Source organism: Rhincodon typus, chromosome 18 (genome assembly GCF_021869965.1).
Source record: "Rhincodon typus isolate 14 chromosome 18, sRhiTyp1.1, whole genome shotgun sequence".
NCBI lineage: Eukaryota > Metazoa > Chordata > Chondrichthyes > Orectolobiformes > Rhincodontidae > Rhincodon > Rhincodon typus.
The window spans coordinates 32,502,321-32,517,677 of NC_063349.1; the positions used below are offsets into that span (position 1 = coordinate 32,502,321).

General features: G+C 38.9%; 1 protein-coding gene across 1 annotated transcript in view; it reads left to right on the plus strand.

The window, feature by feature from the left end:
• The window catches only part of cftr (CF transmembrane conductance regulator), a 113,209-nt gene that overhangs the window by 13,162 nt on the left and 84,690 nt on the right, over positions 1 to 15,357 (plus strand). The window contains exons 3-5 of the mRNA XM_020525436.2: positions 8,236 to 8,347; positions 12,063 to 12,278; positions 14,366 to 14,455. Of these exons, the coding sequence (XP_020381025.1) occupies positions 8,236 to 8,347; positions 12,063 to 12,278; positions 14,366 to 14,455 (418 nt within the window). The remainder of the gene's footprint in view (positions 1 to 8,235; positions 8,348 to 12,062; positions 12,279 to 14,365; positions 14,456 to 15,357) is intronic.

Genomic DNA, 15,357 nt, shown 5'->3' on the forward strand with positions numbered 1-15,357 from the left:
CTACACCTTGTTATCTATAATAAATTTAGTATAGCAGGAGAGCCAACTGAAGCTTTTTTTTGACAAGAAAGCATCCAGTAGTAAGCACATTTCCCTCTCCTCATGCCTCAAACCTATCGATGATGCTGATTTAGCTAAGAATCTATGCTGTAAGCTTGATCTAGGAAATTAGATTTGTGTTCATGACAATGGTAAAAGATAGATGGATCAACCCTCTGCTGGTGAAAAATTCAGGCCAATGTTATGAAACTCATCTTTATTCTAAAGAATAATTTTCTCAAAATTAAGCATCCAGGGCATGATAACGAAAACAGTTATTGAGGAACGAAATATTGAATTAGTATTGATAAAGGAATTCAATAATAACAATATCTTTCCAAGGAAAAGGATAAACTATGTGTTCATAAATGACAATTTCTCATGTTTATCACCTTTTCTACAATTAGGTATAAGCCAAATATACAAGGCATTGAACTTAATTAAGAAACAAAATGGCCCAAGGCACATACAATTAAGTCATTGTGTAAAACCTTTTAATTCTGTTCAAAAGAATATTATCTGTACAACTGGAATATACTGTTAATTTATTTAATTTGTATATCTGGCCTGGCACCTCTCCTGTTGGAGCATATATCAGAAAATATTGCATATGCTTCATGCAAATATTTCACATTTAATATTCCAGAATTATACTTAATGAACATCCAAATTCCCATATGTGCTCCCTACTGACAGTGTGATGTAAATTGTGTGTAAAGGTTTTTAATGTTTATTAGATCCTGCAGCACCTTGAAGTGACCTTTTAAAATTTGTCTGCACTTTGATAGCCCATGTGCTGGTTTAATATAGATTTTTATATTTCTTGTTAAGATGCAGCTGCAAGTGTGGGGGAATGAACTCCTATCCACTTGTGCAGTGTCACAGAACAGGATCACATTCAGATTAAATAGAGCTCCCACTACTCACCAATGTGTCTCAACAGTGTTATCAGAGAGAACCTAGATTACTGCGCCAATATGAAATTTTTTTGTTTCTTTCATGAGATAACCTGACCATTTGTCTTAGACATTTTTATGAATTATTTCTACTGCAAATTCTTGGCCACGGGTAGATCAATGTGACAACCTAATACATTTCATTTTGGACCATTAGGACAGTAACAACTTGCATTTATACAGCACTTTTAACATAGTAAAATATCCCAAGGTGCTTGATCAGCTGGGTTAGTAGACCTAGTAGGCTTTTATCTCATCAACCTATGGTTAGATTCAAACCTAGACCCCAGAGGTGAAAGATTGTTCGACTCCCTCTATGTTAGGTAATCCCATTTCACAGATTCATGTTTCTAAATATTATTACAAACAACAGGGAAGGTACTTTTTAGAGAAAAAGAAATGAGTCATATTTACACATATTACTCAATTGTCTTATCAACTCAATTACTTTTTCCCAAATAATAAAATGAGTCTTTCATTTTGTTCAGAGAGGGAAAAGGAAATTTGGTTAGAAATTGTAATGCCACAATTCAGTATATAGCCTATTCAAAACATATATACAGATTTGTCACTATATTTATTGATAAATTTCTGGTAAATGATTCATTGCTGTCAGCCATATTGGATTAATCTGTTGATTCTAAGGAATTGTTGAACAAACCACTGACAGATTGGATGACTAATTTTCTTGGACAGAGTAAATGCTTCTACTTGGACTGATAAAACAGGATTGACCCTTGATAAGCATTATCAAAGTTACAGTAAGAAGAGTATTGACACAATTGCTTTAATGTCCTCTTAAGGTATTTCAGTTGTTGATCCACAAGTGAACTAAGATTATGTACTCTGCAGTCCAATGTGGACTGGTGGAATAGGCAACACAATCAGAAGATAGAAAATAAACTGGAATCCCCATGACTGCACTGACAGACAGTTTGTAGCACAAACTTTTCACAGTAATGTTTTAAAGAAATGTCCCGGTTAGCATATAAAAGAAACAAGAAAGAAGATACGGTTGCATAACTCACTGAACTGCAGCTTCTGGGCAGTGAGGGTCATTGCATCCCACATAACTGTCTACTTTTCTTATTCCTCCTTGTGCATGTGGATGAATTCGCTGTCTGCTGACACTGCAGGGTCTTCTCCTGCCTGGGACTGAGCAAAGGCCTAGACTCCGGTTGTCCTCTTAGTGCCTGTGGCCTGGGTCACTTCTTCCTCAGCTAGCTATGGAGTTGTCACTATGAGATGCTCTCCAAATGCTGCACATTCTCCAAGACCAATGCTTCCTACCTAAAGGGAGGGGGAATTTAACATGGAGCAACTTTCCACTAGCATGGGATCACTCTGCTTTTTTTTTATGGCCTGTCTTTTCCTGTAGTAAGGGCAAGGGAGGGACTGAGTGAAATCACAGCAGGTGGGTTGGTTGTTTGATGCAAGTGGGTGAAAGGTAATGAGGAAGTGAGGAGGCAGTGCAGGGGATATGCAGGCATGGGACGTGAAGGGGATGGAGTCGGGGTGGTTAGTTGAAAGCAACTGAGAGGAGATGTTGAAAGCAAGAGTGACAGTGACAGAACCTGAGACTTGTGGGAGGTGGGTGTAGACAGTGAGTGTGAGGCAGCACAGAGAAGAGTGTAGCATTTTTCTTGGCACAGTGGAGAAGAATATTCACCATCTTATAGCACTGCAGGCTGTTCCTTGGCACCATGTATGTGACACTGACTTGGGTACTGACCTCAGACCTGGGTGCCAGGGTCTGCTGACATGGTCTCCTCTGCCTGTCCTCTGAGAAGAGGACTCCTCTCCCTTGCATAAACCTCTCAACCAGAACCTTCAGGTCCTAGTCAGAGAAACATGATGCCATCTTCCCCTTCTGTGACATTCTTTGGAAGTAATCTTGAGTGAGCAGGGCAGCTTTGGAATGCCAGTGCTTTTCTGGGTGCACAGCTGCCTTTCAAAGATGGTGCAGACGCAAGGAATCCTGGCCTTTCAGCAGATATCTGCTGAGTGACGAGTTGTTCTGATAACTGAGCATAGTAAGATGGGGCTGAATTGAATGCGAGGAGTGCCATAGGGGCTGGGTAGGCAATTAATGTGGCAAGTTTCGTAAGATGCAGACAAGAAATTTTGTTAGGCTTCACGGCAAAGCTTCCTCCAGAAAACCTATTACAGTTGAAACTTAGCCAAAGAGAGCAAGATCAGGCCAACATTTTTTTGCAAGCATTTTAAATGCGTCTTCAAAATTAGTAAACCTGATCAACAATGTCCATTGCGTATTTTTGTATATGTATATATTTGCCTCAGATTAGTCTATCTATTGTCTACCATTTTACTTGCTCAAATTGGGCAAGACTGGGAATACAAGACTCAGAAGGAAAACTATCTTTGGAATGAAGAATGCCTTTCAATGTGTGATGGACCAAAATGGACTTACAATCATCCTTGTAACATTATTGACATCTTCCCACCTCAGCTTTCAAGAAAAGTATTAATATTAGTAATCAGTTGCTTTCATTCTAGCAATGAAGCTCAGTGAGAAATTTAAGTGAACAAACAAGCCTGTTTAAACAATAAGCTTGTTTTCCAACAACTGGAATACCTCAAGCAGAAATGATTGCGTTAATAATTTTTGAATTATAACTTTGGTAATGCTTATCATTGGGGTAATTCTGTTTTATCAGTTCAATTAAGTGTGATAAGTGTGATAATGTAACTGATTTCCTGTACCTTAGATTTTTCCACCTATAAAATTTGAATCATATTTTGATTGTCACTTGTCTTATTTTTGAAGATGAATATGAGGTGAAAGGTGTAATGACTGTAATGAGATCAGCTAGCTCCATCTCAAAGAATATCAGTTCTCTGATTGGGGCTGTTAATCTGGCCAAGTCAGGGAGCCCTGACCGACAGATTAAAAAGAGGAGTCTCAGACATTCTGACACTCTGGGTTCTGACACATGAGTCTGTGCTAGAATCAAGGAATTTCCACATGCAAGTAAAGAGTGACTTGGTGACAGGATACTGGCCTGTATAGGGTTATTTCAAGAGGGAGAGGAAAAAGGAGAGGGAGAAGACTGTGTGGAACTGGGGAACTGGGGAGTCAACTACTCAAAATGCAGGAGACATTTCCAGATATTGAAAGACTTTTTTATATTGGGGAAAAGAACAGTGTAAATCTCAGTAATTGTGGTAAAAGGGCGTTCTCAGTAATAGAGGAGAGACAGGGCCAGCAGTTGGAAAGTTGCTCAATGGGTGGAGTCGAGAGGGCTGGGGAGTATGCCTGATGTTAACACATCATTCATATCTCACTTCTTTATTTCCCCTGTGCCTTGTGCGCTCTGTCTTGACAGCATCAGGTAGTATTGTGCTCTTTCATTCCATGTTCATGATCTATTCATTCCTTGTTATTGCTCCTATAGCCTTACTTTTCCAACTGTGGGTTGGACGTTTGATACTTGCTGTTCAATTATTGGAATTTATTTAAGATATGCAACTTCACCCTGTAACAGCACTGCCGTGCCACCAAATGGAGATGTTTAATTACTGCTGTCTGATTAGGAGGGAAGAGATAGTGGCCAGTTGATTGACACACATGTAAAACTGAGTGACATAGTCCTGAATTTGTGACATGATGGAGAACCTGCCTGATATATGGAAGTCCTTGGAAATATAAAACCCAAGCATACTTTTCTAATATTCAGGGATGAGGATAGGGTCAGCCCAGTTTTCACCCATGTGGTTTACAGAGACAGCAGGCCATTTAAATCATCAGCTACCTTGCTCCTGCGTAAATTTATGAGGCAAATGCCTGAAACCTGAAATGTGCGGATAAAACTAGGTAAGAGCCACTCTGAACATTGTGGATTAATTTTGAATGCCAGCGTATCCTTTTGGATCCTGGTACACCTTTAGGGAATGTAAGCTGGTCTTGGTGAGGATAAGGCACATTTTAGTCAAGTAACAAACCTTTTGAAATTATTAAAAATACACATGCTTCTGTGCAAATTATGCATACATGCATGGATCAAAGCTGCTGAGGCACTGCCAAAGTTGTCAAAGAACCATCCAAAAAATACATGTAATCAAAATGACAAGTTAGGGATTTCAGTGTACATGTTGATGCAAACAACTATATGATTTGGATTGCACAACTGATATCATAACCTATTATTTTCAGAGTAGGGTATATGTCAAGTGAGTATTTTGATGGACACCTCGAACAAGAATAATAATCTTTGTTTTCATAAGAGAACAGTTAAATGAATTTCATATACCTTTTGTATCAATCTGAGTGTATCTGTCAAATAATTTTATGTCAGTGTGCTGCCTGAGGTCTGCACATGTTGGATACTTGGTGAGTTGGCAAGGAAAGTAAAGGCTAAAATGTGCTGAGTGGGGCAGAATTGGTTTGAATGAATTGGCATTAAGTTGACATAGGGTTATAAAGGTCCAAGGGAACAATGAGGTGTGGATAGATGGGCATGGAGTGGTAAAGACATTGTAAGAGGCCATTGGGATGGGTAGAGGAGCATAGGGTATGGAGAATATGAGATGGCATGGATGGTGCATGGGTTCAATGTGGAGGGAGGGGTTGTGAAGGTGATGAATGGAAGAATAGTTTGGGTTTCATTCATTGTTTTATCAAACTGTAGTATAGCGCCTGTACAGAGAAGCAGATCTTACACACAGCCTGCAGTCACAGCTAGCAGTCTCCATTCTCATTCTGGGGTTGCTTGGCATGGCTCTTAGGGAAGTCTGCCAACCCAGAGTTAAATCTGACCTCCCTATGCACTCTTTCCTGTGTTTGGTTAGCAGAAGTGGGAACCATCCCGCCTCTCCACTCCTGGCTCAGGACTGAAAATCTAGACTATGACATTATAATCACAGTGCTATTGTCAACCATAAAATAATCAGATGCTGTAATTATTTTGAAAGCTAATTAGATGGTTCTTTTAAGATTGTTTCGATGCCAGTTATACTTGCCTTTCCAAAAGTAGTGACTACTTGTTGGCTTTTATGACCTAGATTAATTAAGTGTAAGTGGATGGGTTTTGAATTAATTAAAATATCACTTTAGCAATCATCTTCTGCATTTTTTGTTGCGAACTTTGGAACTACTTCCTATAATCTGAGTATCATTATTATACTTGCTACTATTCAACATTAAATAACTTGACGTATGCTAGAAGCTCAGAATAAAAGACTGCACTGTGAAATGTGGTTAAATTCTCATTTTTCGATAGTCTAACTACCTTTTTATGGCTACTTAAAGATGCATTGGCAATTGACTAATTCTTGATAACGATGCCAAATAATCAATCCTTTTGAGGTAATTTTAATGAATGACTTCAATGAAGTTTTAGCATGAATGATACAGAGGGGAGTGAACCAACATTACTAATTATTTAACTACACACATGCAGTATTGAAAAGAGGTTACAAATGCTTTTAAAATGAGAAATTACTAATGTTAAGTGATGAATCGAGGTTCAGTTTACAGGAATTGGCATGTGTTATGCAAAGCTGAAATAGATAACAGGACTTCAAGAATTCTGAGAACAAATTCCTTGAAAATATGTCAACATAACTGGAACTACAAGAGATATAATTCAGATTATCTACTTAGCGTTGAATACTGTCAGTCAATTACAAATATTTAAAATTCAATGAATACTGTAGCCTTTATTATATCTCTCATAGGTAATAAATAATTTATCATAAAGCGGTTTTTTTTTTGTTTTCAATATATTGGCAATAATAAATATGTCGAAATTTATTCCAAAAACCATTACTTGGATAACTGGGAGAGTTAAACAGAGAATATCAATACAATGCTTTAGCAAAGTTTATACATAAATATTATTTGTTTGATATTGCATTGGCAGAAATTGCTTATACTGGATTATAAGATTCATAGATCATTGTATATTTCTCAACCACATAATGCTGCATGAGATGGCAAATAACAATTACTTAGATGCTTTTTATTTGTTTTTATGTTCTTGTTTTGAATTTGTATTTGAAAATTATTTATATTTAAACCTATGCATGGTGCAAACCAAATTTAACAGTTTTAATTCAAGATCTTTTACTGAAACAACCATAAAATGACAATGAAGAAATGAGATGAATTTCACATTGCACGCAATTAAAAACATGGAACAGCATTATTTAGACATGGAAGCACTAAAGAATGGGCTTGTTGCTAGGGGAAAGGGGAGCTGAATACAAAGCCTGTCAAATCAAATCTAGGGGAGGTATTACAGTGTTTAATGGTTATTAGGTGGCTCAACTAGCCTACTGAATTTATGAGATGGAGCAAGGGAGGTAAATCACTGGGACAATAAGCTAAAGTAGCTCTGGCAGACTGGGCCCCAGATCTTGCTCTAATAAGCTAACTTTCCCTTCATGAAATGTTATTTGTTGTTGAGATTGAAATGAATTTTTATCTAAATCTTACTTAAATTTTAATTTGATTAAACATGTTGTTCTTTTAACAGAAATGCTCACTTATAGAAACAGCAATTTCCAAGTTCCATACAACTTGTTTAATAGGAGTGATGACTTAAACTAGGAGACTGCTTCTTCCATTGTTTTATAACAAAATAGTTACCTGTTAAATTGTCTGTAACACATGAAGGTTATAAAGAATTTGCTTCATCTATATGTTGTGAGCTTCAAGTTAAATCACGCTAGTGAATGTTAGATCATTTGGTATTTCACAAGAAATGTACTTAATCAATTCTCTTGATATTACATGGTGATATTAAGTAGAAGGCTGTCCTTTTAAGTTCAATGTTCCTGTAGTGAATAAATACACTATTTACAAACTAAGTTTTGGACTTGTTTGCTCTAATTTCTCCTTCCAAGCGACTGGAAATATTCCAAATGCTTTTATTTGCTTGTAATTTGTGCCACTGCCCTTCAGAGTCTCAGTAGCATTCTAAATAAGCATTGAACATGACCTTTCAAATAATTAAATTCCTACAGTGTGATATATGATTGGGTGTTTTTAAACTGCCAAAATAGTGGCCCAATTGGAATTTGAACTTTCATTCAATTACGGTGTTTACCAAACTTAGGTATTCAAAGTCTCCTCCTGCTTGCTTTTACTATCTTAATACTTACCTTTGCCAAATCTCCTTGGCTATGCTTAAATTGAATAAAACATTTGAGAGATCCCTGCTGCTGCTTAAAAGACGCGCACATTTGATTTAACCGATTTGTTCTTGTTTGTTTGCAGAGAATGGGACAGAGAGTTAGCAACATCAAAGAAAAATCCCAAACTTGTCAATGCACTTCGCCGATGTTTTTTCTGGAGGTTTCTGTCTTATGGAATTCTGCTTTATTTTGTGGTGAGGCTTTGTTCACTTACAGATACTACTGATTGAACAATAAAGTGTCAAATTGTTATGTTTTTCAGCAAAACCACCTTAAAATTAAAATGAATTTTGCAGCCACAGAAACAATATTGTCGTGTGATAAAAATAGATGGTATTAGAAAGAGACTTTAAGTTCCACCTCCTCCAGAGGTGTGTAATTACATCTCTGAACAGGTTTATTTGTAAGTATCTCCAAAATCTGTATAGATTGATTTAGGTAGAAATGCCTTCCAGTTCACCTAATCAGCCAATGTGTGATTTCGCTTTTCTGTTATTGTGTTTCCAATTTTTTTTCCAATTTTTTTCTATGTGTTTCCAATTTTTTTTCCAATTTTTTTCTATGTGTTTCCAATTTTTTTTATCTTTTAGTTTCTTTTTATTTCTTTAGTTACCCTACTCCATTCAGTATCCCATTGTTTATCTCTTTTCATTTACCATAAAGTAAAGGGTACAAGTTGGTTGATTGTGTCATCAATGAACTGCTAAAAGTATAAAAGCAGTACACCAATATACCATATAATATTCAAGTTTAGTTGTCTTTTCTTCCCTGTCATACTTTATGATATATGTCACATAAATCAAAAAATTGACTGGAACTTTTCAAGAGAATCTCCTATAAGAACTGAGAAAACATGGATTTAATAAAATAAACATAAGGAAACATATGTGCGCTTCACAACAATATTGAGTTGTTTGTGCCATTTCACTTTAAGACTTACCCATGGCAGGCACAGTGTGTACAATTGACTTGGCAACACTATTTATTGGATCCTTAAGGTCCTGTTAATGCTCTAAATTAATGCCTGTTCATTTAGAGTGAATCATGTTGGAAAGCATATTGGTAAGGCCTTTAGCACAAGCCCAGTAACTACCTTCTGGAACTAAGCAGAATAGTAGATTATGGCATCAATAAGTGTGCGTTGCTGATTTGACTTCAGTGTCATCATTTTTGGGGCACAACACTCCCGCTAGTTCCCTCTTTTAACCTTGCATGGCTGAATATATGGCAGGAAATATCAGACAACAGTATCTTTTAAACAGATCGTCAACTATTAACAGTTAAATTTCTTCTGGTAGTTGCTCTGTTTCTGTAAGCATTCTGGTGCTTTCTCTAGTTCTTGCAATTTGTAAAAGTCTACAGCATGTGTAGTAAAAGATGTTGAAAGTGTTTTTACTGACTTCCAGTTTCTGTACAAAACAGTTGAGCTAAGATATGGATGCATTCGTAGTTATTTTCCTTAAATACAGCACGGTTGAGCAAGCTTCTAGAAGAGTGAGGGAGTGGAGCGAGTGACCCATCAACAAATTCTATCAAGAAATTCTTCAACTAGAGTGTTAGTGAGAAACAATGTAGCAGAAATCCTTGCTTCAAGAAAGATGTCCTCGCGGAGTTTTGCTAACTACTGTAGCCTCAACTTCAACCTAAGGACTACCTTGCCAGTGACTATGATAGTGATTAGCTTTCTGTGTCTGTTTCCTTCCAAAATGGAGCTGGAGACATTTGCAACATCTCACAGTTTGCATTCCTTTGTTGTTGAAGGAGTTGATGGGACTCTGCTGACGAAAAGCCAAATACATTTCATTTTCTATCATCTGAGAGCAAGTAGAGCAACCATGTGGCTTCATAATGTATGCAGCCTTCTTCATAGTGTGGGGTACAGTTATCTGAACTCACATAACTTCACAGTGTCAACTCTTCTCCATACTACAACTGAAAGGGCTGTCACTCCCACAATGCCTAGCATGGAATGCAAAATATCATTTGAATGTTTGGTATTCTAGCCACAGTTATGATGTCTTCATTCTGAGCCAGTCTGGTATACCAGCTGCATTTCCATCACCACATCAAATTTAAATGGCGGTTGCAAGGTCTATCTGTTGATGACTTGTGTGTCTGCTGACCAACTCAGGCACTCGTACATACAATGCATAAAATCAAACCTCAGAAAATATGATCAGGTAAACCACTGGCATGACAAAACAACACTCTGATTGCAGTATTTGGCAGAACAAATGTCAAGATTTGTGATAGTCTGTTACATACTGTACAACCTCACCATCACGAGGGCTCAGCAATCTGCTGAGCAGCTCAGAAACATCAAGGAAGTGGAGGAAGCAAACTGCAAATCCATTTTCTGGCCAAGATAACATGAAGAACTTATCAAATTACTTATTCACTTACTTATACCAGTAACCCCAATTCCAAATTTGCCAACAGTCCCACATCTAATCTTCCATCTATCACTGGCCATCACAATGTCCAACCTAGTCACAATGCAGAAATAAAAGCTACAGCAAAAGAAACATTACAAACCAAATTTCTATGTGAAATTGTGATATATTGCATGCAAACATCAATAATCACCCTTGTAATTTTTCTTGTTGCCTGTATTCTGTGTGTCTTTGCTTGGTCTAGTTCTCCTATTCACTACTACCCCAGTGGCTGGTAGAATGCAGCTGATTTTCAATGCAGAAGACTGCAGATGGGCTCACAGGACATTTGCATGCAGCTCTGATTCTCAAAGTCCTGGCTTCAAGCTGCAACATCTTGAGATGACTTGCAGCACTCTGGGCTGTCTGATTGCTGGGCCTTTAAGTAACATTTCACACCACAATCCACAATGTTCACATCTTTAACCCATTGAAGAGGAAATCCAAAATTGAAGATTTCTTGGTCTTTAAAATAGGTCAGCAAGTAGAAAAGGACAGCTGGACTTTGGAAGTATGTATAAAGCAAGCAGGGGAATGTTGTTAAATGCGTAGAAGATATTTATTAGACCACAATAAAGGCATTGTGTGCAATTCAATTCACTACGTCGTAGGAAGAATATTAGAGCCACAGAAAAGGTACAGTGAAAATTCACTTCAATAAACCAGAGTACAGAATGTCCAAATCCAATGTGGTTCTGTCTGTTGTATGGGCCTAAAACTGTTGCAGCAATATCCCAATTAACAGGGCAGAGGCTCAAAACAATCTGCAATTCTTTTAGACAATCTTAAAGGCATTTAAAATGAATACTTGCCATTTAAATAGGTGACCTCTATCCTCATTTCAGACCAGGATTGGTACATTGGTTTCTAATAGCTAGAGCTTCACAAATGCGTATACTTTGTGGAGTTGGAAGGAGAATGAGCTCTATTCCAAGCTCCACTACAGGCCATTGTCAGCTTACCACAACACTCCTCCTGATTGCTTCCTTCCTCCTTCCAGGTTTAGGTATCATCTCAATACCAGTTGTCATTCTTAAAATCCTGACAGGTGAGCCACACTGGATACCTCATTGGCACGTGTAACTTGCCTAATTTATGACAATGTGGCCCAATAGACAAATCTAGTTCAGTTCCATTGTAGCACACCACATCAATTTGGAGATAATAAGGAATTCAGCTGCGTTGTGTCTTTGATCTTCTGCTAAAGAGAGACGGATACCCCATAAAACCCAAGATAACTGCAAAAGAGCTGAGAATTCTAACTATAAAGAGGATGTGTAATGATCCGATTTACAGGAACTGTATATGATAGCATTCAACCCAATTATATGGCTAAAGTACAAGTAGAGGATTAATTTTTCACAGTATAATTTGTCCAGTAAGTATGATAACCTGTGGATTAACTTGTGTGTGTTTCATCTTGGCTAATGCTGAATCTTCATAGCTGTTCATTTAAGTTCCTTTGTGATTTCAACAGGAATTCACGAAAGCTGTACAGCCTCTGTGCCTTGGGCGAATAATCGCATCGTATAATGTGAGAAATACTTATGAGCGTGAAATAGCCTACTACCTTGCCTTAGGCCTCTGCCTCCTGTTTGTTGTAAGGACTCTCTTTCTACATCCTGCTGTCTTTGGTCTCCAGCACCTTGGGATGCAGATGAGAATAGCGTTGTACAGTTTAATTTATAAAAAGGTATTTATATAACTTGCACTGACATAATTTTATTTCAAATATTCTGCAACTTCAGTTGTAAGATAACAGGATATTCCTTTCTCCTGAATAATGTATTTTGGTATATTTTCTGGATCATGGGGCTGCAACAATGCTTATCTGGTTTCACGACTAGGCTTTCCAACATAGCCAGTACTACTCCTGTCCCACACAGTCACTTCAGGACTAATCTAAGGTTTCACTTCTCCTTTATCTACATATTGGCCCAGAATTTTTGCTGGCCAGACAGTCATTATTCCAGTGTAGATGCGAGTTGCACATGGGTGCTTGCAGAATCCCAATTAGAGCAGACTCTAAAAGAATTGCCTGAGAAATTGAAGATTCTGCTGGGCAACTCCTCTGTGCCTAAAACCATCTGAAAGTCTCCATTTAAATCAGAGAATTGAAAGTAAGCAATTAATTACTCAGAAAAATTAGACTTAAATATATACATACCTACCTCACACTCTCTCAACTACATTTCCCCTAGATCACTTGCTGTGATCCACAGTTGCTGACCTGACACCTCCAGGACATGACACACCCCCATCCTGCTCTGGACGCGACCCCACTTTCCTCGCTCCAGACTCGATCCCCCTCTTCACTTGTTCTCTACCTGACCTACCTTCACCCTGGGGAGCTGATCTTCTTTCACCTGCTCTGGACCCAGTCCCCACCCCCAGCTGCACTCTGACCTCCCCTTCACGTGCTTCAGACTCAACAACTCCCTTTCCCATGTTTAGGAGCCAATCCTATTCACCAGCTCCAGACCTGACCCCCAGTCATTTGCTCTGGACCAGGCTCCCTACCCCAATGAACCCGACTCCATGTTAATCCTCGGGGTGCAGACCCCCCATTACCATGCTCCTGAACTGCTCCACCCTTCATCTGCTCTGGGCACAAGCCAAGCCCTGTTCACCCGGGGAGCCAATGCCCCCTTCAACTACTCCAGACCCTACATCCTTCATCCCGCAGGAGCTGACTGCCCTTCACCTGCTCTGGAACCAAAACCTCGTGAATCCCAGGAGCCAGCCCCTTACTTCCCCCACTCTGGATGCTCCCTCTTGTTCCATTGCTCCAGACCCAATCTGTCTCCACACCCTCATTCCTGACACACAACACTGCTGCACCCCCTGTTTCCCTGCCTCCTGGGACATGGAAACCCCTTCTGCATTTCAGATCAAATCTTTGCCTCTTTCCTCCCAGTTCCTGACCCCGCTTCCCCGCTGCTATCTTCCAACCCAACATATACGCCCTGCCAGACCTGATTTCTGCCATGACCTCCTTATTGCCTCCAACAGATCTTCCCCAAACACTGCATCACTTTCCTGGACTGTTTGCCAACTTGACCTTGGCACCCTATTCACCTGGTATTCTATTCCTCAGCATCCTATACCCTACCCATTTGGCACGCTACTTACCTGGTCCTCTATCCAGCCAGCAACCTACTTGTCTGATGCACTGGCACCCTACCTATCTATCACCTATTCTTCTGGCATCTTCCCCTTACACTTATGAACCTATCACTTGGCTGGAGATGTCAAAGTGCTGTCTGTGATTCTGCATCATTAAATGTGACAGAGTCATAGAGTCACACAGCATGGGAAATAGACCCTTCGTCCAACCAGTCCAAGCCGATCATGTTCCCAAACTAAACTAGTCCCACCTACCTGCCCTTGGCCCATATCCCTCCAAACCTATCCTTTTCACAAACTTGTCCTAATGTCTTTTAAATGTTGTAAGTGTACCTGCATCCATCACTTTCTCTGGCAGTTTGTTCCAGTCATGAACCACCCTCTGTGTAGAAATGTTGCCCTTCACGTCCATTTTAAATCTTTCTCCTTTCACCTTGAAAATAATTTTGAACTCTCTCATGCTAGGGGAAAGACCCTTGTCGTTCAATCAATCTCTGCTCCTCATGATTTGATAAACCTGTATATACTTCATATATAATACAATTTATTCTCTAAACTAAACAGGACTAATCAACTAAGTACCTATATTAAACTGTGATCATGAAAACAATCCTTAAATGCCTGCTTTCCTAAAAAAAAATTATTTCTTAACAGATCTTAAAAATGTCAAGCAGAGTACTTGATAAAATTGATACTGGACAACTTGTTAGTCTCCTATCCAACAACCTCAATAAATTTGATGAGGTAAGTAAATTGTGCATGCGATTCACACTGTGTGTAGAAAGGCTTATTTTCCATCAGTTCATTTCAATTGAAGATGTCATTTTTGTTTCAATATACCATGTGAATTCAGGCTCAAGTCTTTTCTGTACATCATTAAGAGGTTAAGCCTGAGTGTGGAGTCAACATACATATTGTCAATGCCACTGAAGAATTTAGCATTTGCCTTTTGGTAACTATAATTCTAATGTCAGTAAAGTCTTCTGATCAACCTAAAACACTATAATATGAACTGCTCAACTAATTAAATAGATAAGTAATACTATTCATTGTTAAGAATGCTTTACAATAATGTCAGACATAGATTTTTATAATGATGGACTTCCTCTCATCCATTGCAAAAAATGTGGATGTGGCTGAAAATTAGAAGTCATGCCTCTGAATATACCACCAACCTTTTTTGTGGAGGCAGCTCAGGATCTTGCATGATTTTGATGGGCTAAATATCTGCTTAGATTAGCTCTGGTAGGAGTTGATCTGAAATCTGTGGATTGATTCAGATGTCCATAAAACCCTTTTGGAGAGGTAGGGTATCGATTGGGATATAATCCTAAAACATCTTTGGGGCAGGCCAGGTTTCCTGCAAAGGATGTCAGATTCCCTCTGAGGAAAATAATGTACCTCTTGAGGAAGAGAGACAACAAGGTGCAGGGCTGGATGAACACAGCAGGCCAAGCAGCATCATAGGAGCAGAGAGGCTGACGTTTCGGGCCTAGACCCTGTACCTACACCGGCCCTAAACCCCACCTCTTCCTCCGTTACATTGATGACTGTATCGGCGCCGCCTCGTGCTCCCACGAGGAGCTCGAACAGTTCATACACTTCACTAACACCTTCCACCCCAACCTTAAGTTTACCTGGACCAT